Below are 26,906 nucleotides of genomic sequence, written 5' to 3'. Positions count from 1 at the left end.
CAACGAAGCCTCATGATGATCTGTTTTTCCAAACCAGTTAAAAGCACAGAGGCTTTCTGTTCCTGAAACCACTCCACAATCCACACCACTTTCATGTTAATTTAATTCCCAAATGCCATGGTTTGTACATTCTGATTTCCACCAGCTATCTCCTCAAGTCTATTCTCATTAAAATGGCTTTACAACTGATACCAAACCATTTAAATACACACACACAAATGGTGCCACCCTCATTAATTAAATCACAGCTGCATCAACATATTAACTGAACTGGGTGAGCTCATCTGGTTGGTTGGTTAGTTGATTTATCTATTTAAAACCCTGCCAATTTTTGAAAGAATTCATTTTAACTCACCAAGGCCTGCTCTATGAGAAGGCAGAAAAGAATGGCATTACCCACTTCTCTCAGACTCTGGAACACATCCGTCTTGAGCTCTGCATACTCAATTATATCCTTCAGCTGGTGATGGAAAAACTCCAGGATTCCTAGTAAGAAGCAAGAGAGAAAGGAAGAAATTAACTAGGGAGTGATATGATAAGAAAGAAGGGTACCAACTGCGAAGAGCAAATTGGTGTTGCCTTTGGAAGTAGCTGTGGTCCTGAGCGCCTGCCTCATGCACTCTCCTTTCATTTCAACTTTCTTAGAAGTCTATGGCTTGGGCTGCTCCACACCTGAAGAGCAATGCTGTGGAAGGACGCTACTGACAGCCAATCATACCCGGAAAAAAGTAGGGGAAAGAGAAAGATAATACCTCTGTTTCTTGTGAGCTCAAGATGTTAGGAAATATTACTTTCTCTAAGGCCCTGTACAGAGTAGGTAAAACAACAGCAACAAACCCACTGCAAACTAGAGGATTCCTATTTGGAATTTAGTGACCTTCTAGTCCTAACACTGTGGCCCAAGGGCAACCTGGCAGGAGCTGAGAATAGCAAACTGGACAGGGGTGGAGCAAACCTATATAGCCCCATCAATTCAGACTAGGTCAGCATTGACATAACATGTGCTGACATGCTGATGCTTGTGTTCCACCACCGTCCAGGCCAAATACAACTCCATCCCCACCTGAAATCTCTTGGGGTAGGTGGACAGAACAGCTTTCTTGAATGATAACCCGGCTATCTGCTCCTGGTGGGATGTCAGCATGGACTCTCCATAATCTCCACACATCGACATCAACAAACTGAAACCACAGGAAAAGGCAGTGCGGTATAATGGGCTGAACACTGGACCTATGCCAAGGACACCTAGGTTCAAACCTCCATTTTTATGAAGGTGGCCTTAGGCAAGTAACTATCTCTTGGCATAACTTATTTTAGAGCAGGATAACTGCACATAAGCCATCCTGAGCAGAATGGTGAAAGTGTATTAATACAAATTTCACAGATAAATAAAGATGCACATAGGGAAGAACTGACATTGATAGCCATCTCATGAAGCATTCCAAGTACCAACCTGGAGATCCATACTCATGCCTTGGCAGGCGGCAGATCTTTGGCATCACCTCTATCAAGGTTTTCACATACTGAAGGATGGTCCCTTGCAACTACAAGAAGCAGAAGAACAAAAAGGTCAACTCTAGAAGATCAGCTTAAAGTTGAAGGCTTATTCTGTTTTACAAAGTGGCCACAGATGCGGTTATGAAAATGATTTACAACAGTGGTGTTCCTTTTTTAAAAGGTTCTAAACAAAGCTTCAGGGGACCCTGGGGAATGGTTGTGGCTCAGTGGTAGAGCATCTAGGGATGGGAGAGGACCGTGTCTGAAATCCTGGACAGCTGCTGCCAGTCATCACAGAAAATATTGAACAGGAGGGAATATTGGTCTGACTCAGTATAAGGCAGCTTCCTATGTTTCTAATTGCAAAGTGAGGTCTGGGGAGATCAGAGACTGATATAAATGTTCACTGCAGATAGGTCCAGGAACATCTTTCATTTCCCAAGTTCCTGGTGCTTAATTTTGTTCTCATTGTCTTTGATCCAATACAATGTAATCAGAGTGCAGAACAGAATATTTTCAGTGGAGATACTCTGCCAACCCAAAACAGGCATCTCAATGTAATGGAAATTATATTCAAAAATAATATACATTTTATTTTTAAAATGTATTGTTCAATATACAGAGTTGTTTTGACTTCCTGGCCTGAACCTCATCCACAACTTCACCATTACCAGGCTCTTGACTATCTTCAGCAATTCTTCCATCACCACAGCAATCCCTTGGTACCCAAGGAGCCGGCAGATTGTCTTGAAATGAGGAGGTCCCACAAAGTTCCGGTAGGAGCTATAGATGTGGCTGTAGGCAATGTTGAGTGGCTGTGGGGTGGGCAAAAACAAAACCATTACTGGATCTTCAAAATATAGTGAACAGCTATACAAATTGTTTGAAGCTTGCAGATCACTAAGCAAACATTTTCCTATTTTGCTAATAATATTACAGAATCTAGTGGTAGGCTGACAGAGAATTTTGAATTCTCTGCACAAAACTCTGGAATCTCTGTCCAAAAGCAAATGTGCCTCTCATGCAGTGTTCTTTCCCCTGTTGTTATCTGTGTTTCTTTGCCAACTCTGGACACATTTTTCTTAGGCTGCACTCCTGTACACACTTTCCCAGAAGTGAGGTCCACTGAACTCAACGTGTCTAACTTCTGAGGAGACATGCTGTCAGGGGTTCAGGAGCAGAGGCGAGGGCAAGGGAGGAAACAGAGAGCGAGGGGGAGGAGTCCGAAGAAAAGATGAGTGACGACGACGACCCGAGATCTCCGAGCCTGTCCAGTGAATCAGAAGATTCACAGAAAGGAGCGCCAGTGGCCAGAGCAAGGGGGGAGCTTAGGGGGACACCCCAGGAAGAAGGGCCCAGAGAGGGTTCAGAGGGCAGCAGTTGGAAATCGGGGCCAGCGTCACCAACAGAGCGCAGTGGGGAGGAAAGGCGCCAGGTATCGAGCTCTAGCAGCTCGCAGCAGGGGGGAGGGCATGAGTCAGGAGTGGCCACACCTCCATCGGAGAGCGAAGAAACGGTCAAGCGGAAAGTGGAAGGTTGGACGCGCGCGCCAAGTTCAAATGCACCGGAAAGCAGCGCAGTGAGCAGCCCGGAAAGGGAGCCAGGTCCTAAAGCCCGACGCAAGGAGACAGGAGGGTCCGGGGGGTCAGCGTCAGAAGAGTCCAGGAAGGAAGAGACCACGGGGGGCAGAGGGACCCAGAGGAGAACGGTCAGGCGGAAAAGGTGGAGTAAGGCTAGGGTATTAAGTTGGTGTACAAGGGGCGGAGACTCAGACGGAGCTTCGCCGGTCTAGCTTATAAGACGTAGAGCTGCACGCAGCAGCTTGGAAATGGAAACTGTAACTCAATAAAGACTTTTATAAAGATAACGCTGGCTAGCGTGATCCTCTGTGAGCTAGGATCTGACAGCAGCTCTGACACATGCATTGTTCAATCTCCATTTATAAGGAAAGTTATATGAACAAACTGTGATTGCAACACCATTACTACAATAAGACACTGGATGTTCACTTCTGTTTAACATGTCCAACAAGTACCCTTTGGCCTTCTAGTTACAGATAGGTAGCCGTGTTGGTCTGCCATAGTCAAAATAAAAAAATTCCTTCCAGTAGCACCTTAAAGACCAACTAAGTTAGTTCTTGGTATGAGCTTTCGTGTGCATGCACACCAAGGTATCTGAAGAAGTGTGCATGCACACGAAAGCTCATACCAAGAACTAACTTAGTTGGTCTTTAAGGTGCTACTGGAAGGATTTTTTTTATTTTGCCTTTGGCCTTCTGTTGGCTTTCCTTGTATTATTCTAACATCATGATTACAGCCTCCTATGAATCATTAGCTTGTGCATCAATAAGGTACTATATTTTGATATCAATGTGATAATGGAATTAATGTAGATACTGGAGTAAATATAATTAACATGATTGGCTGATGCCAAGCGACGGTAAATTGTGTCATGACATATAAACAGAGGTCTCTTTGCTTTGTATGTTACATCATTTTCATTAAGCAATTTATGGAAGATTGGAACACCAGGTGTGTAGTCCATTTAATGGGAGTGTCCAAGTGAAATCTGAATAAGCAATAGTGAGAAGTGCTTTGCTATAGTCCTGTTTCCCAAGACTTTCATCATAGCCTTGTTCAGACAAGTTCAGTCAATATGCAGAGTGAGTGAGGAGCAGGATTGTGTGAGTTGACCCTTCACCTCAACATGTTGATCAGAGCTCCTGATCACAGCCTATGCACAACTTTCTAGTGATGAGGTGAAGGTAAAACAATATATTTATAAAAATTTAAAAATAGTTTAAGAAATGCATATAAGGATCACTTTACATGGGACAGTGATGTTAAAACAAGTAAATTCTTTAAAAACGTGTAAAAATAATTACAAAGATGAGCACAAGAAGTGCAGTTAAGTTACTCCCTGTATTAAGTAGCATAACAGTTGCAGCTATTACAAATAAGAAAAGAACAGCATGTGGATGCTAAACAGCTGATGAATATTCAAAAGTGGATTTACACACTGAAAAAGGAAGACTGCAGCTACTGAACAGAAAGGGATATAGCAGCAGTGAATCAACATGTTCTTCTGTGTGGGAGTTTTAGCAGCTCTTTGTCCCTGCCTGAATTCCTATGTAGCAATAAGCAATGGAACAGAAATGAATTAATTCAGTTGCTAATGGATACTTGTGCTTACTTCATATTCCTGGAAAATAAATATGACGCCATTTTTACAAAAGGAACCCAGAAGTACTTGCAGTTCTGAATTTTCAGAAATTGTTTAAAACATGGAAGGCATTATGTATCACTGTTTTTGAGGCTGGAATCCTAAGCACACATTCCTAATAATAATAATAATAATAATAATTCCTAAACAGTGAGACGTGCTTCTGAGTAAACATGCATAGGATTGTACTGTAAGATTGGTTAATAAAAAATAACTACTGCCGATCACAGAGCTTCAATTCTAGTTGTGGATGTTTTTGGATACCGTATTTTTAGTGTGGGTTAAAGAGAGATGGGCACAGAGAGTGTTTAAAGAGTGCTCCCCAATTTACGTGATTTCACTTATGTGCACAGGGGGCCAGAATGTTACCCCCACATAAGTGGGGAGTCATCTCTATAGAATTATCTTATATATATTTGAATCCCTACTCTGTTTCACAATCACACTGGAGACACTTGACATCAGCTCCACACCTTATAGGCAAAGGCAGAGTACAATTTCCTGTATTGCTACCAGGACAGACATCGAGTCCTTAAATTAGGAAACCACAGAGAATACCATCCATTCTTCTTGCATTAGGTAACTAGAGACTCCTTAAATCAGAATTACTAATGTTATGCTACCAGTATTTTTTGGGTGAACAAACTCATGAAAACAATAGTCATGTGCTATATTTGTACATATTATTTCCTGTTTTGATGGAAAGTAATACATTCCATTTTTTTAACCTACAATGGTTCTGCTGCAAAAGGTGCTATAAAGGTGAATCTACGTGGGTGGCTGGCTGGCTATTTTCTCTTGACAGTCATCTCTGACAAACACTTTCCTATTGCCCTGCTTATAAAATAATAAAAAGGAACCTGAGCCATCCAAACATTACTACGGTATTTTAATTTCAAGTACAGTGACAAATAGTAATCCACAGAAAAAAGGACTAATTTTTTAAAAAGCATGTCAGTTTGCTCAACAATGCTTTAGAGAACCTAGCATGAGAAATACCTAGTGCTTTCCTAGTTTTCTTCATATTTTCCTGTAGATACATTTGAACATAGGAAGTCCCTAAGACTACAGCATGCAATTCTGAACCTGATTCCAGTCATCTCTCTCTCCCTTTCCACTTATATAAATGATAGAACTGTAGAGTTGGGACCCGGGGGGTCATCCAGTCCAACCCCTGCAATGCAAGAATCTCAACTAAGGCATACATGGTTTGCTTAAAAACCTGAAGGAGGCCTTTCCACTCTTGAACAGCTCTTATTGTCAGAAAGTTATTTCTGAGTTTAATCAGAATCTCCTTTTTAGCACCCAGAACAGGGGAATACAAGCTGGCTCAATCTTCCATGTGACAGCCCTTTAGATGTTTGAAGACGGCTATCGTATTTTCTCTCAGACTCTTCTTTTCCAGGCTAAACATACCCAATTCCTTCAACTGTTTCCCACAAGGTTTGGTTTCCACACCCTTGGTCATCTTGGTTGCCCTGCTCTGCACATGTTCCAGCTTGTCCTTCTTAGATTGTAATGCCCAGAACCGGATACATTACTCTTGGTGTATTGATTTTCACATGGCAAAAGTGTTCATCAACTGTAAACACTGAACTTTAAAATGACTAAAACAACAACAAAAAGATTGACCTGCAATTCATCTAAACGGCTGTTGCTTGATTTGCTGCCATTACCTACGTTTTACTACAGCCCATAACATTCAAGTAAATCCATCACTCCAGAATGCCAAGTGCATCTCTGGAAGAGACTCATAGGCATTTCTCTTCTGACAGGTGAAAAACAGGAACTAAATCTCAAGAAAATAGCTGTGCTTGACAGCCCCTCTCATCAATCTGCTTTGGTGGGTAAATTTTACTCTTTGATATACTAGATCAGAAACTAATGAAAACCTGGCCATATACTTCTCTGGAGTCAGCATTGCATCCTAGATCCATCACCTGGGGTCCACTGGGTGTGTGGACCCCAGGAGAGCTGCTATGGAAATGTGGTCCTCAGTGTTAAAAAAAGGTTTCTCCACCCATCTTACACGATGAAGGGCTGCTTAGAATGAATAAATAAATAAATAAATAATGAAAATACAGTGGTACCTCTGGTTACGTACTTAAGTCGTTCCAGAGGTCTGTTCTTAACCTGAAACTGTTCTTAACCTGAAGCACCACTTTAGCTAATGGGGCCTCCTGCTGCTGCCGCACAGCCGCCACGCGATATCTGTTCTCATCCTGAAGCAAAGTTCTTAACCCAAGGTACTATTTCTGGGTTAGTGGAGTCTGTAACCTGAAACATATGTAACCCGAGGTACCACTGTATACCAAGCAAATGAAGTGCTAACTTTACATGAAGCAGGTAAAATGGATCATCTTCTGTTGGTGGTGGAGTAGGAAAAGCGTTTGACCTACACAAAATTCTTCATTCTAAAGAATGGGAACTTAGTGGAGGAACAATCTATCTGCTGTGGCCCCCAGGTGGAGGCAGCTGCATATTGCAGTCAAGATGGTAGCATCTCCATACTGCAGGTTTAATATGTATAAGTGCTTCCACATCAGTCCCAGACCGTCCTCCTTTCTGTGACACGATGAAAGTGCATGAAATTATGCATGGATAATTCTAGAACTCCTAGGCATCCAATGAAGGTGAAGATTAAAAGATAATAGGAAGTGCTTCTTCACACGGTACATAGTTAAACGATGGAACTTGTGGCCACAGGAAGCAGTGATGATCACCAACGTGGGTGGCTTTAAAAGAGAATTAGGTAAATTCCTGAAGAAGGCTGTTGAAGGCTACTAGCTACGATGGAGGACTTCATGGTCAGAGGTAGTAATGATTCTGAATACCAGTTGCTGGAAACTGCATAAGGGGAAGAGTGCTCTTGTGCTCAAATCCTGATTGCAGGTATCCCACAGGCATCTGGTTGGCCACTGTGAGAACAGGATGCTGGGACAGATCTTAAGCTTACTGTGTGAAGAATCTCCATGCTTGTGCTGGAATAGCCTGAAGATCACTACTGAAGTACCATGGAGACCTTCCATTTGATGCAGAGGAACAATGTGTCATTTCACATTAGTTATTATTTTCAGATGGTTTTAACTGGTCTGTTGCTGGAGTAATGTGTAGATCAGATCTAAATCTTGGCTAACACAGACAATGGCATTTCCTATCAATGTGATTTTGCTGTCTCTGCAAACAGATGGTACCATAGTGTTTTATTTTTTAAAATAATCACGTTTCAACCTTCTATAAAGCAAATATATAGAGTCATTAGCTCTGATTAAAAACCCGAGCCTAAAAATACAGATTGTGACGATCTAAAGAAGTGATCGGAGCACACCAGGGTGGGGAACTTGAGGAACATGTCTACAGTTGGGGGCCTTGTTGTAAATGCCTTCTTCAATTCCCACTGCAAAGATATCAGCACTGCCTACTTTAGAAAGAAGTTTCTGTCTTCAGCAGTTGGAAATGCCATGAGCAATGAGCAAATTTCCTGCTGTGCCAGCATCCTACTCTCTCTGTGTGTACACCTTTGGATTATGGCCATTAACTCAATGATTTTAATGAAAAACATGTTTACCATGTTTGCCTCAGTCCAAAGCTCTACAGATGCTCTGATTAAAGAATGAGCTCCAGAATTTGCATTGATTGACTTCTTCATTCATTGTAGTGTTGGGGGAAGGCTTTGCATGTGGCCTAACACTGCTTGCTATGTACATAGGAACATTTTTTTGCCATGAAATGAACCTCAGGTTGGAACAGAAAAATGTACAGGAGTCAAGAATCTGATCCTGCATTGTGACTGTCATTTGATGGAAATACTTAAAACAACAGTTTCCCAGGTCTGACATCATGGGAAACCATGGTTTTTAAAACCCACAAATGAAGGGTACTTGAGAACAGAGGAGATGGGGTGATGAGAAGGAAGCCATAATTTATTGGACTGGGATCATTATGCATGAACCAGGCCCATCTGTAAAGGGGTAATGGATATAATTCTCCAAAGCTTGTTTTCCTCCAATAATAAGGAGAAAAGGAAGTTGAGACAACAGGTGGGGTGATGGATATTGCGATATTTGTCCAATGATAAAGGAACACTATGGGAGGGTTAGTAACATTAACATTTAAGCAAGACAATGCAGTAATGGAGAACTGATGCAGACAGTTTGTGTAATGATGTGAGGACTGCACCAGCCCCCTGCAGTATTTCCTGGCACAAATCACATGGAAACTGGCCAAATGGACATCATTTGTGAAAAATGTCTCACTGACCCTCAGGTACACTAATGTTACAGAAAGCCGCAATGCAGTTGCTGCGCTCTGACATTAACTGAATTAAGGTGCATCTTTCATTAAATCATTCATTTAAATGAAACTCCTTCCAAACTGGACACTGAATACCCAATATGTTTCCTGACTCACCTTAGATCCATAAAGATAGTACGGCTGGACATTGGCTGGTTTATCTCTCTGGGGTTCTTGGGTAAATGGAATTGCTGTCCGTACAAATCTGGTATTTGTGAAAAAATGGAAGAAAATGGCATCCGAAGCTTGTTTTGGAGTAGATGTGTATTGCACTATGATTCCCTCCTTACATTATTACTTTATGCACCAAGTTAACTAATTATTTTCCTGCATGAACTGGCAGTTTTACTAATATTTTCAGTTAGAAACAATATTTTCCTATTTTTATTGTATTCACCTACCAAGTACGGTGAAAAAAAACCCTTTTATTTTACTTGTGAAATGAACATTTCTAACTGTTAATACCAATCACTAGAATTTCACTGTTACTGAAAATATATTTTAACATAAATGCTTCTTCAAAGAACTGTATCAAACAATGCTACATATTTTTATCCGCAGATTAGTCAATAAGCTCATTATAATATAATATAATGGAGCTCCATGTCTATTATGAATTCTGTGGGCTGTATCCAATGGTGTAGAAGGCAGAGCTCAGTCAACCAACCTTCCTCTCCTCCCTCCTCCAGCCTCTGAAAACCCTGCAAATGTTAAAAAGGGCTGAAATATGAGGGAGGAATTATCCAATATCCAGTGGAAGGATTTTGGTCCAGTAGGACCCCTGCAGAGGCTGCGGGGGGGGGGGGGGAGATCAGCTGTATGCTTTTCGTTCCCACAACTTTGGATACAACCCCATCACATTTGTACACAAATATTTACAGTATCCTCTAAGACTCCCACATTAACCAGCTTTATGTGACCCTTTCCCCCTTCCATCCAACCCTGACAGCTTAATGAGATGTCATTTTTCTGATCTAAGATTAACTATGCCAAAACCCTGACCAACTCAAGAGCAATGTCTATAATTGTTTTCAGTTTCAATACTCTATTGTGAAATTGATTATGTGTAATCCACCTTGGTTTGGGTCAAGTAGGATGAAGAGCATGAGTCTTGAAATGCACCCATAAGCTATAACTAGCCTTCAAACTGCACCTCACTTTGAATGACAGAACTGTAGAGTTGGAAGGGACAGCAAGAGTCCAGTCCAGCCCCCTGCAATGCAGAAATCTTTTGCCCAATGTGGGGCTCGAACCCACGACCCCCAGGTTAAGAGTCTCACGCTCTACCAGCTGAGCTATTTGACATTTTCTTCTTACCTGTTAGTAGACCCATTGTAGCAGTAATTAGGTAAAAAGTCAAAGTTCAGCTCCCAGAAGACATGCAGGGTGATGCGACCATAAGGAGCCGAGACATTGTGATTGGCCTCTCGGAACATGGCATCGAAACTGTCCAGGGTCATGTGCTTGCACAGCAGTCTGTGCGTCAGACGGTTTATCTCCAAAAGCCATTCAAGCTCCTGCACCCAAAGAAAGGAGTGGGCACTTTTCTAACAGGTTGTGGACTGAAAACACCATACATCTGATCTGGACTGATGCCAGGGGAAGAATTATAAAGACAACACAATATTCTTAACAGTTATATTTATACCGCTTACTTACATCAGCTGACTAACCCTTACAAAGCTTATTATTGTACCGATACTGCAAACTGTAGAAGAAAGGGGAGACGCAGGCTGAGACACAGTGACCTCCTAAGACCATTGACTGGATTCATGGCAGAGACAAGACTTAAGGGGTTCGGGCTGAATTTTCACAAGGCAATCTCTTAGCCATTGTATCACACTTGGCAATTGCTTAGTGACCCAACTATTTGAAAATCTCATACTCCAGTGCACGGTTATTTATGCCTCTTCTTTGCCAAGAAGAGAACCAATAAATTTTATCTACCGTATTTTTCTGTCTATAAGTCGCCCCCTATTTTGGGGGACTCAATTTTAAGAAAATGAGGGGAGATGGCCCAAAGTTGTTGAGCTTCTCCCCCCATGCAGCTGTGGGCAGCAAACACTCCCTAGATCGCTTCCCACGTGCAGCAGCATCAGGGGAAGTTGTGCTCCCACCTGCCAGCTGGTTGGTGGGAGCACAACTTCCCCTGATGCTGCTGTGCACGGGAAATGATCTAGGGAGTGTTTCCCATGCACAACAGCACTGGAAATTGCGCTCCCACCCACCAGCTGGCTGGAGGCACACAGCTTCTCCCACCCACGCAGCTGTGTGCAGGAAACACTCCCTAGATCGTTTCCCGCTTACTGCAGCATCAGAGGAAGTTGCGCTCCCACCAACTGGCTGGTTGGCGAGCATGCCGCCCCCCCCCCCATTCCACTGTCCATGTATTGGACGACCCCCTTTTTTCACACGATTTTTGAGTCACAAAACCTCGTCTAATACATGGAAAAATGCGGTATGTTATGCTGAATGCCCAAGGTGTGGAGGCTATCAGCAACCACTAGAGGATGTTGACAGTTCTTCCCCCATCTGGAGATAAGTCCAGTGTCTGTGGACAGTCTCCTTCGGCACCATTATCAAAAGATGCATTTAGGATTGACAACTTCCCTTTCTGATTCCTGATTGTAACATATCCATGAGCAAGACCTGAAACTACATACTGTAAGCACGTTAGTAATACGAGAATAGACTCCACTGGGGATTATAAATATACTAGAGATGCAATATTTGTGCATTGGGAAGTAGGTCTTTCCATTCTGCTTCCTCTCCTTAATCCAGATCTGAGAGGGTCTTGGGAAAGATCATATGGTGCCCAGAGGCATTCTGACTATGAGAAATAATGTATCTGGATCTTCTCTCCACAGTAAAGCTGTTCTATGTAAAAACTTACAAAATTGAAGAAAGGAAAAAGCATGTTGAGGTTACTACTGTTGTTATTTAGGAACACCCCCCTCCAACCTGCATCCTGTCATCCAGCCTTAGTAGAGCCACTGGGAAAACTTACCACAATGGATGTCAGATCCTCACTTTCAAAGCGACTAATGGCCTGGTCTAGTGATTTGTACATTGCGGCTGAGATACGCTGAGTGATGAGTCTATTTAGGTCGATGGATCGGCCCAGCAGCTGTGGAAGTCACAAGACAGACAGCAAGTGAGAAGATGATTAAGAAGTGGTCCTTGATTCGGAATTACTATGCAGAGAGAAATAACTAACTTGTACCCCAAATGTATGAGTTGGCCTACCTATAATAAAATGGGGGTAAGGATTTTGATCCATCCATTTCAGCAGCCAGGGAAAGCCCATGCTTGCAAAGGAATATGCACAAGGATCTGCTTCCTCCACTGTAGTAAAACTGAGGGTAAGGGAGTAATTTTATGCATGAAGTGGAGCTTCAGTCGGTAAAACAACCCCTGCTGGCTGGGGCATATGAGCGAGAAGGGCTGTAGCTCAGTATCTGCTTTGAATGCAGAAGGTTCAGTCCCACATCTCCAGACAGGGCTAAAAGAGAACCCTGTCTGGGAGGCTCCCAGTTAGTGAGCAAGACAATACTGAGTAAGATGGACCAATGGGCTGACTCAGTATAAGGCAGATTCCTATGTTCCCATGGAAACAATAAAAAGGAGAACGCTTCCATATTTGAAAGTATGCCATGAGATGAATGGATGAGAAATGCCAACCATAACTGTCCATTCTACTAAAGCCCATTATTTCACTAGGGATAGAAATCGTATTATGAGTACATTCACACAGTTACTTTTAAGGGCCAAAAAATGTTTGTATGTGCGTGATGCTTCTCACCATAGGTGAAGCAACTACAAGAGTACCTTTGGCTGGCTTAGGATCTGAGGTGTGCTATATAAAATTATTTAGGCTTTCATATTTACATCTCTGTGCATGGCAGAGATTGGCAACGCACAGATGTCTGGAATGTAAACCTGATGTACAACTCCTCCCCAGCTGGAAAGCCAATATAAAAGACTGGGAATCTTGTTGCAACCAACTTAAGTTGTACCTGGACATGTCTCTGTTTGAGCAACGTTTCATAGCGGTTGGATGGCGGGTAAGGTATAATCACTCCATAATTCTTACATTCAGCCCGGAATCGTTTATCCAATAATACACTGTAATTGGAAAGCAACTTGTCAATGCTTTTACTTGAATAGCTTTATGTTATTAACAATATTTCACCTAAAAGTAGAGCTAGGCAATAGGTGGTGAACTTGATGCGCCCCAGAAGACCTACAGAGTCAGGAGGTCTCCATTTGGCTACCCCTATGCTATACACATTCAGCAAGGGTATCTGAACCATCAAATTAATTGTGGGATTTAGTGCATGAAAAAATCTGTAAGTTACTAACATAGAAGTTCTGTTTCCATGGTGCAAAATTTGGAACAGAGGTTAGGCAACATATTTTGGATAAGTGACAATATTTAGTTGTTAAAAAGGTAGTTGCCAATAAAGAGTATGCAATACTAAGCAGTTCGTGTTATTAACATGGACCATTTTCAACTCTGTGCTAACAATCTCCTCTCATTTCCCAGCAATGTATATTTGTTGTGATCTCACCACCTGCACAAGCCATAAGATCTTCAGATAAGGAAGCAGTCTGTCCTTTAAAGAAGTACATAGCAGCTGATACAACACAGTTAAAAGCTTGCCATGTTTTGACAATTGAACCAAAACCGAGCAGAAGTCTCCTACCTGCCAGCCATTGCTTTATAGTAAGCAAAGATCTGGTCTGCCAATTTGTAAACAAATTGATCAAAACACAAGTTGACCTGTCAGAAGAGTGAAAGAAACAGGCTTTAGGCCCAATATGCATAAGACTGGACAATTGTTTATGAAGTTACAAGAACAATTAGGTAAGAAAAAAGAAAATAAGCTCACTTCTGCTTCAATTTCATCATAGAGAAACTGCTTTTTAAACTTGGTCAAAGCATAATAAGCGCTGTCGTTGTAGAGGTCCAATGGATACAGCACATACCTGCAATGAAGGAAACAGGCTTAGGACATGCCAGCACAGTGTTTGGGTATGACAGTCACCTCCGTTTCTTTCTTCTTTAAAGCAGAAGTTCTCTGCCTGCTCACTTAGCACTAAAGCCAACCTGGAGTGCGTGGAATCTTGCACTCAAAAGTATTTGTATATGAGCAAGAAGGGAAAGGGCACGTGGGAAGCATGGGTAGGAGGTGACATGTCCAAGGGTGCAAGAAGTAAGAAGAATGGCAAATGGGAGCCAGTGATGGCAGAGAACGGAAGACCTGATAGATATAGGACCAAAAACTGTCCTTGGGATGGCTATATTTCACTGGTACAGCATCTGCTTTGCATGCAGAAGGTCTCAGGTTCAATTTCTGGTCTCCTCAGGAAGGGCTGGGAGAAAACCGTGCCTGAAATCGGAGAGCTTTTGCAAGTCAGCATGCACAATACATGGGCCAATGGTTTGACTCTGAATATGGCAGCTTCCTGTCAGAGAGATCAGGACCTGCATTTCAGTGTGCAATCGACACTTCGTAAGAATGTGTTTAAAAACAAGCCAACCAAGCACACCCAGTGGAAACTTAGTTTCATGCATAAAATGTAATCAATATTTACAATTTAACAATGCATGTTATTAATCCTCTGACTTTTGAAAACAAATTTCTTCACACACACAAACTGAAACTGATGGAAGAGTTTGAACTACCCAAGTGAAACATACCCCCCACTGCCATAAATCAATCTCACTTGTTTCACAAGTCCTAAAAAGACCAGAGCGATGAATGCCGATTTTATGCATCACCTGAGGAGCCCCCCCCATTAGGCAAAACATCTGGCTTACCCTTTAAGACAGTCCTCATTGCCATCCACCCTTCTGATGGCAAAAGGAGACAATGTACCCCAAATGAAAGGCAAGTAAAGATGGAATAGTACCTGACCTTAGACACTAGGCCACTATTTCCTTTTACATGCTAGAAGGAATACATGCCACAATAAAGACAAATGCCTTCAGTTTGCCATCTCAAAGATATCCAACCCATTTATTTCCACAGATGCATTCCAAAACGTCCTTGAGCTCTTACTCCATCATAGAAGGTTCTTTGGTTTCCAGGATGTGATCTGTTAGAATCCAAGGCATAGACATCTCAATAGGGAACTGAATCCGGCGGCCCATGGTCAACTCCAGAAAAAATTCCCGGAACCAAAGCTGGGACAGGTCACAGCATTGTTGGAGGGCCTCTACAAACACAAATAGCGAAGGAAGGTGTAACACTTATGAAGGATGAGCAGAAGGCTAGTCTACATCTGCTATTATTATAAATTATAATATATATCAGATATAAAAGCATATATGAGTTAAGAAAAGAGTATGTACATGTTATACGATTTTTATTTTAAGAAATAAACATGCTTCATGACCATAAACTACTGTATTCAAGAAAACAGTTTAAACACACATGGTAGCAATTTCTGACAAAGTTCACATCCAGATCTAAAAGCACCTTAAGATGAGCTACAGCAAATGGGAGAGATTCTCCCAGATGCTACTATCCTTTGAAATGTTAACTCATATAAAACATGTATTCATATCAACAGAAAGGCTGCCTGAGACGCTACTATCCTTGACGTATTACACACATCAAACATGCATTCATATCAAACCTGCGACTGTTACTACCTACCACTAATGTTGAGAAGATGAGTGAAGAAGAAGGACTGTTTGTGGAACTCTTCAATGGCCAGAACTATTGGTCCATCCAGGCTGCTCCTGAGAGTCTTCTTTGAGCCACTTTTGTCTGCAATGAGCGATTCCAGCATGGTTCTCACCATATAAAGCTGCAAGAGGAGAGTGATTATTCTTATTATGCAGGCAACCCCCCATTTACGTGTGTTCAATATGTACGTGACTGCGCATACAGTCACAATAAAATTTACTTCCAAGTAAATCGCGCAAAACCCAGAAGTGAATTTTAAAATGGCAAAAACCTAGAAAGGTCAGAAGAGGCATGGAAACAGCACCTAGCAATCCCAAGAACCTCTGCAAGTGCAAACCCAAGAGCCCTTGCACCAACCACTGAGGCCTATGGAGGGTTGGGGTTTCGAGCAAAGTTTGAAGAGAGCTTGGATTTTTTAAGGGGTTTTCAAGAATGTTTGTAGGCTTTTCCAATTGTTTTTCAAATATACACACTTTCACTGATGCGTACAGTGCCTTGGAATGTAACCCCTGCATAAATGGGAGGTTGCCTGTAGTCTGCATCATCTCCTACAGCTAATGACTGCTCAGGAGTGAGTTCATCTGTACTTTTTCTTAAAAACCTATAAACAAAATTCCAGCTCAAAAGCTTGTGGGCAATTTATATTTCCCATGCCACTTAATTGCTTCGCTCAACCTGGAACACTGTAGTACAGCTCCCATCAGCCCCAGACAGGTGGCCAATGGTCAGGGATGATGGGAACAGGAATCTAAAACATTTGGAGGGCACCAGGTTGGGTGGCTCTGTGGGTTAAACCACAGAGACTAGGACTTGCCGATCAGAAGGTTGGCGGTTCAAATCTCCGCGACGGGGTGAACTCCCGTTGCTCGGTCCCTGCTCCTGCCACCTAGCAGTTCGAAAGCACGTCAAAGTGCAAGTAGGTAAATAGGTACCACTCCAGCGGGAAGGTAAATGGTGTTTTTGTGCGCTGCTTTGGTTTGCCAGAAGCGGCTTAGTCATGCTGGCCACATGACCTGGAAGCTGTACACCGGCTCCTTCGGCCAATAAAGCGAGATGAGCGCCGCAACCCCAGAGTCGGCCACGACTGGACCTAATGGTCAGGGGTCCCTTTACCTTTTAAATAGCTCCAAACCAATGAATATGAAAGGTCCTGTGTGTTATATGTTGATTGGAATAATATCTTGTCCCTCAGAGAACTACTGTGGAGGGGAAGGGGAATTAAAACACCATTTCCAGCCTCCACGATGTATACGTAATACTCCAGCACCATTTACTAGATTTTCATTTCTGACAGTGCCAATCACCTATTAGGTGAGAGGATCTAACCAGACTTCCAGAGGACCCAAGATGTGACCTACACCACCTGAGTTAATAGTGTTGGTATCTGTTTGTCAGGAGGATCAAGGCTCCTTGAAAAGGAAAAGTGGACAAGCAGGCTGATGTTACTGGAGAGGCTCCTCCTTTTATAACCAATGTGTTTAATGCTGAACTGCGAACCAACTGCACGTTTAGAACAGAAAACAATGTTACAAACTGCAACATCCTACTTGCTAAGGACAGTGCGATTCACAGAACGTAATTCACACATTACATAATTATACATGATATAATTAAGACAGCGTGACTGGTGTTAAAGAGAAACTTTGGAACAAAAGCATTCTAAACGTTTAGTTTACAGACACAACATCTTAGAGTCCCCAAACTGCTCTCAGCCGAGAAGGAGGTACATACCTGTGTGCTAGAAGGCCCTACAGCTCGGCGTGGGACCTTGATATCGAAACCGCCTTTGGGGTCCTTCTCGCCTCTCAGACAAGGGTCATTTGGAGGCTCACGCCCTCCCTCCCAATCACAGATTGTCTTTCTAATTGCCTGGAGGACACTAGGAAGATGAAAGAAATTCGATTCAACTCTCCACTGAATAGGGCCTAGTAAATCACTGTTTCTTCAGACTGGCCGCCCTCACAGGACTGATGCAAAGATACAATCAATACAGGAGCAGTGTGGGTCTTTTCAAAAACCTTGGGGCCACAGTACCTCATGGGAAACCTGACAGGGCCAGTGGTACTGTGGCCAGAGGCCAAAATGGGTCACACAGCTTATGTGATCCTTACCTTCCAGCCACAGGAAAGTCAGAGTTTTATACATAAACACTCTATGCATGTGGCCCTTTGGGAGTTAATTAAAATACATGGGAATGTTGGTGTTGTCTGTTTATACAATCATCATCATCATCCTGCTATGGTTTCACACAAGCCCTTGGACAATCCTGCAATTGTTGGGGGATTGTGAACCTTTGTCTTTATTGCTTAGGAACATCCTGAGATTATGGATTATGGTTTTAACCATGTCAATAGCTGCTATTGTTCTTTTCTTTCAACACAGCTCTTGAGTATTATGTAGAAACAAAGGAACATTTAAGAGTAGAACTAAATTATGATTGACATGGAGTTGCCACCAAACCCATGTCAAATTTTCCCTCCCTCCCTCATGTTCAGAGATGCTAACTCCTGCAGTGACCTCATTCAGTTGTGTGTTGCTCCACCCCTATCAGAAGGAGCCAATGATATGGAACATCAGAGGGGAAAGGCTTAATGTGATAATGCCACAAAATGGATTAACTCTGAGGGAACTGCATTCAGGGCTGCCATTTTTGACAGTATTGTGTTGAGTGCAGCATCTGGTTTCTCCCTTAAGATTTCACAGCCACGTTTTGCTTGTATTGGGAAGGCCGGCCTCACCTGATTAGGACATTCTTCTTCTTCCTGACAGCTTGCCTTAGTGGCTCTCTCAGTGTCACCTGAGCAAAATCCTGCAGAGCTGCATAGATTGTGTTCCTGATGGCTTGGTTGAAAACACTTTCCATGCGGCCCATGAGCACCTGCAGACCTTTTATCATAGCAATCACCTGAGTAATTAAAGATAAAAAAGGACTTTTATTTTCAATGCCCTTCTGTAGTGAAGGGAAACATGCCAAGTCAATTCCCCCCACCCCCAAAACTAATGTTTGGATTGCTGAATCAGAGCAAATGGGAATCTGTAGAAAACCCAAATTGCCATTTGCTCTGATTCAGCTTTAAAGAGCAGGTTTTTATAGGAGAAAGAAAAAGAAAAAAGGTTCTCTGTCATGGAGCTTTAAAGCATGGACATGTGCCTGGAAAGAACAGGGAGAAAAGCAAGTATAGTAGGGAAAAGCCCTAACACAGGTAGTGTTCAGTGGGACTGGCGATGCTTACAGATAAAAAAACATACCAGAAACAACTTGGCCAAAGGAGAAAATGTTTAACTCCAAGTATACTGAACCTCAGGGACGCGGGTGGCGCTGTGGGTTAAACCACAGAGCCTAGGACTTGCTGATCGGAAGGTCAGCGGTTCGAATCCCCGCGACGGGGTGAGCTCCCGTTGCTTGGTCCCTGCTCCTGCCAACCTAGCAGTTCGAAAGCACGTCAAAGGGCAAGTAAATAAATAGGTACCGCTCCGGCGGGAAGGTAAAAGGTGTTTCCGTGCACTGCTCTGGTTCGCCAGAAGCAGCTTAGTCATGCTGGCCACATGTACACCAGCTCCCTCGGCCAGTAAAGCGAGATGAGTGCCGCAACCCCAGAGTCGGCCACGACCGGACCTAATGGTCAGGGGTCTCTTTACCTTTACCTATACTGAACCTCACAACCAACCACTGTTTTCCAAGAGACATTTGCCACTTTGAACGTATTGAGACAATGCAACCACCCACCTCCACAAATGCAAACTTCTCCTCACTGGTGTAATTGTACCGTGTGGCTCTTTCGTACTCCTCAGCGGTGCCTGGGCAATCTTTGTTACAAAACTTATCAGTAGGATGGACCAGCTTCCAAGAATACTGAATAGAGAAAACAAAAGCAGATATTGTTCAACCACTGCTTGTCATTTGAGAAAAATCTTAGTGAAACCATTTCACGATCTCACAACTCCTCCACTGTATGCAAAATCCTTGCTTTATTTACGTTAAGTTTTGTTGTGTGGTAATCGATGGCCACCAATCAGGCTGAATAAGAATTAAACACATCTGACACCCTGAGTATTGTATGTCTATAGCCACTACTTACCACTTCCATAACATGTGCACTCCACTTGGACAGAAGCTGCAGTCCCCGTAAAGCCAAGTCAAAAAGCTCCCTGTATTCCTCATCTGACTTCTGGCTGTCCAGTCCTGAGCCAGTCACAACCTGGAGAACATCATATAAGTACCTCTGTCTGAGGGACACATGCCTATTGTAGCTTAACAACTGTATCTTATCCAATGCCACTATCATATCTTTTTTAAAAAGTACTACCCTCTCCCTTAACTGAGTTTCCGATCTGAGCAAGAAAAAGTAAACAGTTGTACAACAAACGGAAATGACAGCCCTGAAGAAAAGGGAGCTGGTGCAGAAGAACTGAGACATGGTGCTAAGTGGAAAACGAAACAGGAATAAGGAGTCAGAGATGGGAAACTGGAACCTCAGAAAGAGGCACATTACAGAGTGGGTATGGACTCTGTAATGATGGTGGGTTTGGAGGATGAGTTTTGGCCATTCTGCATTTGTCTTTAGGTTGTAAAATGATTGCTTTTGATTTTGGGGTCTTCTGCAACAGAAGGCCAAAAAGTTCAGAGAAAGGTTGAAAGTATGGGGAGTTTACAGGAAGAAGTACAGTGCACAGGAAGATTAAAAGCATGGCACAAAAAGTTTAGCCTAGGGATATGGCAAGTTAAAAAAAACCCAGACAACACAACCAGGATGCTACTCTCCTTTGGGCTGGCTAAAAGTGGGTAGGGGCAGTGAAAATACTGAATAAAGTAAACCCGGAAAACAGAGTAGTTAGCCACCACTCTTGAGGGGTGGTTTTATCTGCACTATAACATTACAGATGAGATTTACCCACTAAGCATTTCAGAGCATTTCCCCAACCCTTCCCCCTTTCATTCCACAAATTGCTCCAGGGCCTTTGTTCCCCTCCATGGAAGCTTACCTCACTGTTGCTGTAGCGAGCAAGTTCGGAGATGAAGCGGATATGGTCATCTCGGATCTGAACCATCTGCTCGCAGATATTGTACTGGGGACTGATGCTGCTCTGAGTGCATGTCCACCTGGGCAGAAAACCAACGCCTTTATGTGACTGGGTAACACGCAACACCGTGGAGCAACAGTTACTGCTTGAAACACTTTCGCTCCATCACTCTGTAAATATGTCAATTCTTTCGCTTTCGGTCAACACATGGGAAAGCGTGCTTGTCAATATTCCTCTGAATGACATGTTACACAGCCAATTACTTACCATGGGCAACACTGTGGCCTCATCTTTCATACCTTCATGAAGCATCTATAATGCACTTATTTTGCAGTCATGGAGAAAACTGGACTGACATGAGAGAAAAGGGAAACTGGTCTTCAGCATCTCTCTTATTGTGAATGTATGACTGGAACACAAAAGCAACAGCTGGGAGGAGAAGTCTCCTCAATACGTTGTCTTATTTGAAGGATTTGAGCCACTTTTTAGGACTAAGTCCTCACAAATTAATTTAAAACGGAGTGAGAAACAAGGTACAAAGTCACAGCGGAACCAGTGTAGAGATTAATCCGAGAAGCTGCTCTGGTATCAATTAAAGGCAGCATGAAAAGGAAGCCTTCGATGCCATGGTTGAAGGGACAAGATACAAGTTTATTGAAGGGGGGTCTATAGTTTTGGGGGCCATCACTGACAATGCCCTGTGCACACCAACCTAGCTGATTTTAATGGTAGGCACTTGAGGAGGACCCCTGGGACAGATGTTAGCATACTGCGAGGATTACAGGGGTGAAAGTGGTTCTTCAGATAACCTGGACCCAAGCCACTGAGGGCTTTAAAAGTTAAGACCAGCACTTTGCATTGGGACAAAAAACCTACTGGTATTCAGAGCAACCGGAACAAAATTGTGCGTTCATATTTTCTGGCCCCCACAAGAATCCAAGTGGCAGAATTTTTCAATAGCTGTAGCTTCTGGACCATCTTCAGAGCACGCTGCAGTAGTCCTCATGTGCTCAGAACAAAAACAGCAGCAGCAACAAAAAGTAACAAAAAACCCCATTCCACAAACTGAGTTGCAGGGTCTCTGTGTATTATACCTATATTATACCTATCTGGCACAAAAGAATCATCAGAGTAGCTCTCTGTAAATGAGACTTTGAATGAATTAATTCATTGATTCAGTTCAGACATCACACCAAACCATGGTTTATTCCTACCATGGTTTAGAACCCAAACCATGGTTTGAGTTTCCAAATGTACAGGCAAATTAGCTAGTCTGCTCCCCCAATTTTTGTTCTGCACAGGCCTCTAGAGGTTTGTTAGTTTAGACATCACATCAAACCACTTTGATGTATGTTTTTAAATTCTGGTTTACTGGCCAATTTCAAACCACAGCTTGTCAGTTTGTACATCACACCAAAACAACAGTTAAACTTTTTGTATGATGTTTGAATTGAATCACTAACATTTCCTGTGATAAATGTGCATTGTTTACAGATTCAATAACTGGCCGTATAAATGCTTGAAATAAATAAATAGGTGAAACAAGTAAAAAATGACACTGTTTGCATATCACAGTAAGCCATTATTGATGACTTACCAAGAATGAGGAGTGTGCTAGTACAAACTGCACAATTATTCCTTCTCTGGTGCAAGAACAATGTAACTTAGTTTGTCATTATGTTTGAACCAGGATCATGGTTTGTTCCTCCCCCCAAAACAATATCAGCAAGCCAAGAACAAATATTGGATTTATTATTGTGGTCTGTTCAGAAGAAACAAATGACAACCCCAGATTTGGACATAGCAAAAAGCCAAGTTTCATGGTCTGCTGCTCCTATTCACATAAGAGGAAGAACAAAGTGGGAGTGATTAGGGTGTGTGTACTAGAATGCTGCTTATTCATGATTAAGCCACCAACCATGGCTTACCTTGATGTGCAATTTGGCCTTTTGCCATGTTGTTCCACTATTCTAAATCTGCTAGGTGTTGTGGTTTTTTTGGTCATTAGCTATTTAAAGATACTGTTTTTATCCTGTTTTTGGACTCTGAACTAGCTCTCTTCGGTGATATTGTGGTAGATGCAGATATGTTAACTATGTTGACGGTAGATGACCATGTCTAATTATATCTTCAGATCATAGAATCATAGAGTTGGAAGAGACCACAAGGGCCATCGAGTCCAACCCCCTGCCAAGCAGGAAACACCATCAGAGCACTCCTGATGTCACACAATCTCAGTATAAAAGCATATATATTGTTTTTATCCCATTTTTGGAATCTGAACTATGTCTCCTTGGTAATATTATGGTAGCTGCAGTTAAGTTAACTATGATCACAGTGGATGGTCACGTCTAATTATATCTGCGGATGTCCTATTATCCCAATACTTTGCTCTTACCCTTTCAGTGTCCTGCTTCCCCCAAAGGAATCGGCAGGTTAACAGGGATGGTCAGAATTATAAGGCCATACAATAAAAACATAGTTAATTGCATCTCGGCACAATGGTGAAATGAATAAGGAGCAAGAAAAGTAAAGGACAGGGTATGAAAGCGCAGGAAAACAATTCTGCAGCCCGTTAAAGTCCAAAATCTGTTCTCCCAGGAAGGAGAAAGTTGCTGCTCTGACTGGAAACTGAATGAAAAAGGAATTGTTAGTAAGTGAGAACAGTTGGAAGAAATATTTCACATTTTTACTATTGGGATGGAGTTGGGAGATATTTGAAATGGGACTAAAACATACAAATTGTTAAAACAGCTTCCGCAAATGGAAAACCTTTCCATATATCGTGGAAATTAGTTCATGACAGTTAGGATCCAACAGACTGTGTAACAGGTTAGGACAGGCATAGGCAAACTCGGCCCTCCAGATGTTTTGGGACTACAACTCCCACCATCCCTAGCTAACAGGACCAGTGGTCAGGGATGATGGGAATTGTAGTCTCAAAACATCTGGAGGGCCAAGTTTGCCTATGCTGTGCCTGGGTAAGGATGATCAGTGACAAACCACACATACATGCTGGTGAGGGAAACCACTGGTTAGATACTTTACACACATGACAAAATCCAGGGCAGTATTCAATGAAATAGTTTTGCATGCAGAAGAATTACTGCTGGCGCAATAGGACTTCCTCCCACTTTCCTCCCTTTGTGTGCCATCCCAAATCTGCTCTGGAGAGTTGGAGGAAACTTCAGAACAGCTTTAATTGGCACATGGGGATAGAAGAGACGGAGAATGTTCCATTGTGCAAGGTGATGTCCTTGCTCTGACAGAACCTTAGCTTTAATGCTATGCTGAATACAACCTTCAGAATGTTACATAAAGATGCACCCAAAGGACACTGCCATTTTCGAAAGCTTAATCTCTGTAAGGGTGATCACTTCCTATATACGATTACTTGCCTTGCTCTGAATCCAAGCAAGAGCGCATGAAACAAGTTTCACATACTTGGCTTGTATTCATGGTGATTTCATGGAAGTCACAGAATGACAGCACCAGCTTGTGGAGTGTAAAAGAAATGGAAGTTGCTGTCCAATACATACCAGCTGAGAGATGTGGAGCAATAATTTAGCAAAGGTGGTGTTTCAGGAAAAGTGATATAGAACAAGTTCTTGCAACACATTTAACAGCAGTCTTTAGAACTCATGCATGTAAGTGGAGATTGCTGCATGTATCTCCATTTCAAGAGAACACCCATGCATGTGTGAATTGAGGTGGGAGATCGCCAAATGAATATTCAGCAGTGTATCTATTTATATTGATCCTCGCTAAGCAATGACTGAGATGCTATCTAAGGCAGCAGAGCCATGTTGTTTGCATACTTTGGTGTTCAGTGTCCACTTCCATGTCATCAATTCCCTTCAAATAGATTGCAGCTTGAAACAGTGGGTTTCACCTTATATTTCTTTGAAAAACCTGTTTAAAATTCCTGAATTACAAGGCTGACCCCCTACTATCTTCCCTGAGAAAAAAAGTAGTCTGTACCGGACAGATAGAGAAAGTGCAGTGTCCATGCTCTGGAGAATTTTAGATCCTATTGAAAAATGCGGATAAAAACTACCCAGAGCAGGCACACCTCATTCACATCCACAGCACAACCATCCATAACTGCTGCATTCATGGTCACCAAGCATAAAAGCATACCAGAACAAGTGGCAGACAGGTAAGTACAGACACTGAACTTGGCATTCACAAATATATTCACAATACATGCAGTCACACATGCACACATTCTTGCAATCACATAAGCACACTCCATATACCCACACTGATGAGTATCAAACTTGCTCCAATCCTCATGAACATCTATCAGTCTGTAAAAGTACGAACACACCTGTATGCATTCAGATACTGGCATTCATACATTCATATCCTTTCTAAGCACAACCCACCAACATCTGATACACACTCATACCTGCAGTCACCTACAGGTATCCTCAAGATATACCTATTCAGGCTCACAATTTATGAACAGCATGTACATAGATAAGCATAGACACAGATGTGTATGGCAGCCTTCCTCAACCTGATGCCTTCCAGATGGTCTGGACTATAAATCCCATAAGCACCAGCAAAATGGTCAGGGATAATGGGGATTGTAATTCAACATTTGGAGGGCACCAGGATGAGGAAAACTGACATAAGGTACTGGCACGTCTGTCTAACTAATGAAGCAGTAACTCTAGGCAAGTAGTCAGTGATAAAATCTGCAAGATGTGGGGGAACTATCAGGGAATACAGATGTCACTCTAATAAGAGTCAGAGTTTATTGAGTCCAAAAACTGCTCCTTGGTTGTCCTGTTAAAGGGGCACAGCCTTGGCTCAGTCAAAATAGAGACAGAACAGAGGAAGATAAATAAGGTTCCAAAGCAAGAACTCTTTATGCTGGAACAGAGAATAGCTTGGACTATAACCAAACAATTTATTTCAATGGGTTTAGGTACACCTAATTCTGCACAAGATTGGGGTTTTCACCCAAGGTACAGCAAGGAAAGGATGAGGAATGATGAATCCACACACATCCGGCCTCGAAGAACTCACTACTACAGAGTCACACTCAGTAACACAATCACATGGACACACACACACACACACACACACACACACACACACTTGCAGGCACCCATGCACAGACCTCACACACGAGAGCAGGAGAGTTGCAAGTGTCTGGCAACTTCCTCTCTTGACCAGGACACACCAAAGCCAAGAGACATTATGGCAGGCACTCACTTGGATTTGTTCTCCTCATAGTGAGCACTGGTCTTAATGTATCTGGCCAGCTCTATCTGCATATCGCCGAATAAAGGAACCACCTGCAGCTGCTGGAAGAAAAAACAAAAGATGGTTTAAATAAGGCAGAGAGGCTCCCTTGGGTCTGAGAGAGCAATACAAGAGATTGGGGGAGAAAGGGGTACTTAACCGCCAGAGATGAATAAAGTTCTGGAACAGTCTTCCTAATAACTTTTGGATCAGCGAAGAGCCTTATTGAGTAATGAATTGCATACACGAGTTGTTTCATTGACTCAAACCAGATTCACACAGTAAAATCACCATGACTCTTGACAGTCACTTTTGCGTGGTGATAATTTCTTCTGAAGATGTCACCTACATAGTGAGATGTTACTATATCCTGGGGAGCATTCAGTACCCCAGTAAATATTCAGAACTCACTAAATGGGAGCATATGACAGCTGGCAATGAATAAAACTACTCATCAAAAAATCAGTATGAAAATTCAGCCTTGAGATGCTTTGCCCAAACAGACACAGCAAAAAAAAAACACATAGTACGGTAGCAGCAATGTTCTACAAGAGAAAGGGTATCACCATGCTTTGACCCTTTTAACAGGAAGTGTCTCTTTAACCCAGTACTTTCTGCTGTTCTTCCTGTGATGGTAACAACTGTAGTCTGGGATACATTTCTTCCCTAATATTTTGTTTGCAATTTCTTCTCTCTTCTTCCAAGGCGGTACAAAGCTCGGTTTATAGCTAACTGTATTAAAACATGGACAGTGGGTTTAAATTTCAAGAGTGATGGCTGTAGATTTTTGGTGCTTCTCATTTCTGAAACACTGCATCAGAAATTGGTTTCTGTTTTATCCTTTGTTGGATACAGGAGTGACTCTGTCATTTACAAGCCTGGGAGAAATATAGCATGCAAACCAGTAACAACATGTAG

General features: G+C 42.4%; 1 protein-coding gene across 2 annotated transcripts in view; it reads right to left on the bottom strand.

The window, feature by feature from the left end:
• The window catches only part of CYFIP2 (cytoplasmic FMR1 interacting protein 2), a 67,795-nt gene that overhangs the window by 19,177 nt on the left and 21,712 nt on the right, over positions 1-26,906 (bottom strand). For both annotated transcript variants that reach the window (XM_083488324.1, XM_083488325.1), the window contains exons 10-26: positions 25,959-26,050; positions 20,694-20,811; positions 19,790-19,909; positions 19,438-19,563; positions 18,449-18,615; positions 17,442-17,589; positions 15,678-15,831; positions 15,078-15,234; positions 13,905-14,001; positions 13,719-13,795; positions 13,029-13,137; positions 12,020-12,139; positions 10,330-10,529; positions 9,130-9,217; positions 2,169-2,312; positions 1,454-1,544; positions 356-486 (exon numbers count right to left, since the gene is read on the bottom strand). In XM_083488324.1, the coding sequence (XP_083344450.1) occupies positions 356-486; positions 1,454-1,544; positions 2,169-2,312; positions 9,130-9,217; positions 10,330-10,529; positions 12,020-12,139; positions 13,029-13,137; positions 13,719-13,795; positions 13,905-14,001; positions 15,078-15,234; positions 15,678-15,831; positions 17,442-17,589; positions 18,449-18,615; positions 19,438-19,563; positions 19,790-19,909; positions 20,694-20,811; positions 25,959-26,050 (2,139 nt within the window). The remainder of the gene's footprint in view (positions 1-355; positions 487-1,453; positions 1,545-2,168; positions 2,313-9,129; positions 9,218-10,329; positions 10,530-12,019; positions 12,140-13,028; positions 13,138-13,718; positions 13,796-13,904; positions 14,002-15,077; positions 15,235-15,677; positions 15,832-17,441; positions 17,590-18,448; positions 18,616-19,437; positions 19,564-19,789; positions 19,910-20,693; positions 20,812-25,958; positions 26,051-26,906) is intronic.

Source organism: Podarcis liolepis (assembly GCF_965112155.1).
Source record: "Podarcis liolepis genome assembly, chromosome: 2".
In the NCBI taxonomy this organism is placed as follows: Eukaryota; Metazoa; Chordata; class Lepidosauria; order Squamata; family Lacertidae; genus Podarcis; species Podarcis liolepis.
This window is presented reverse-complemented; position numbering and strand designations above follow the sequence as displayed.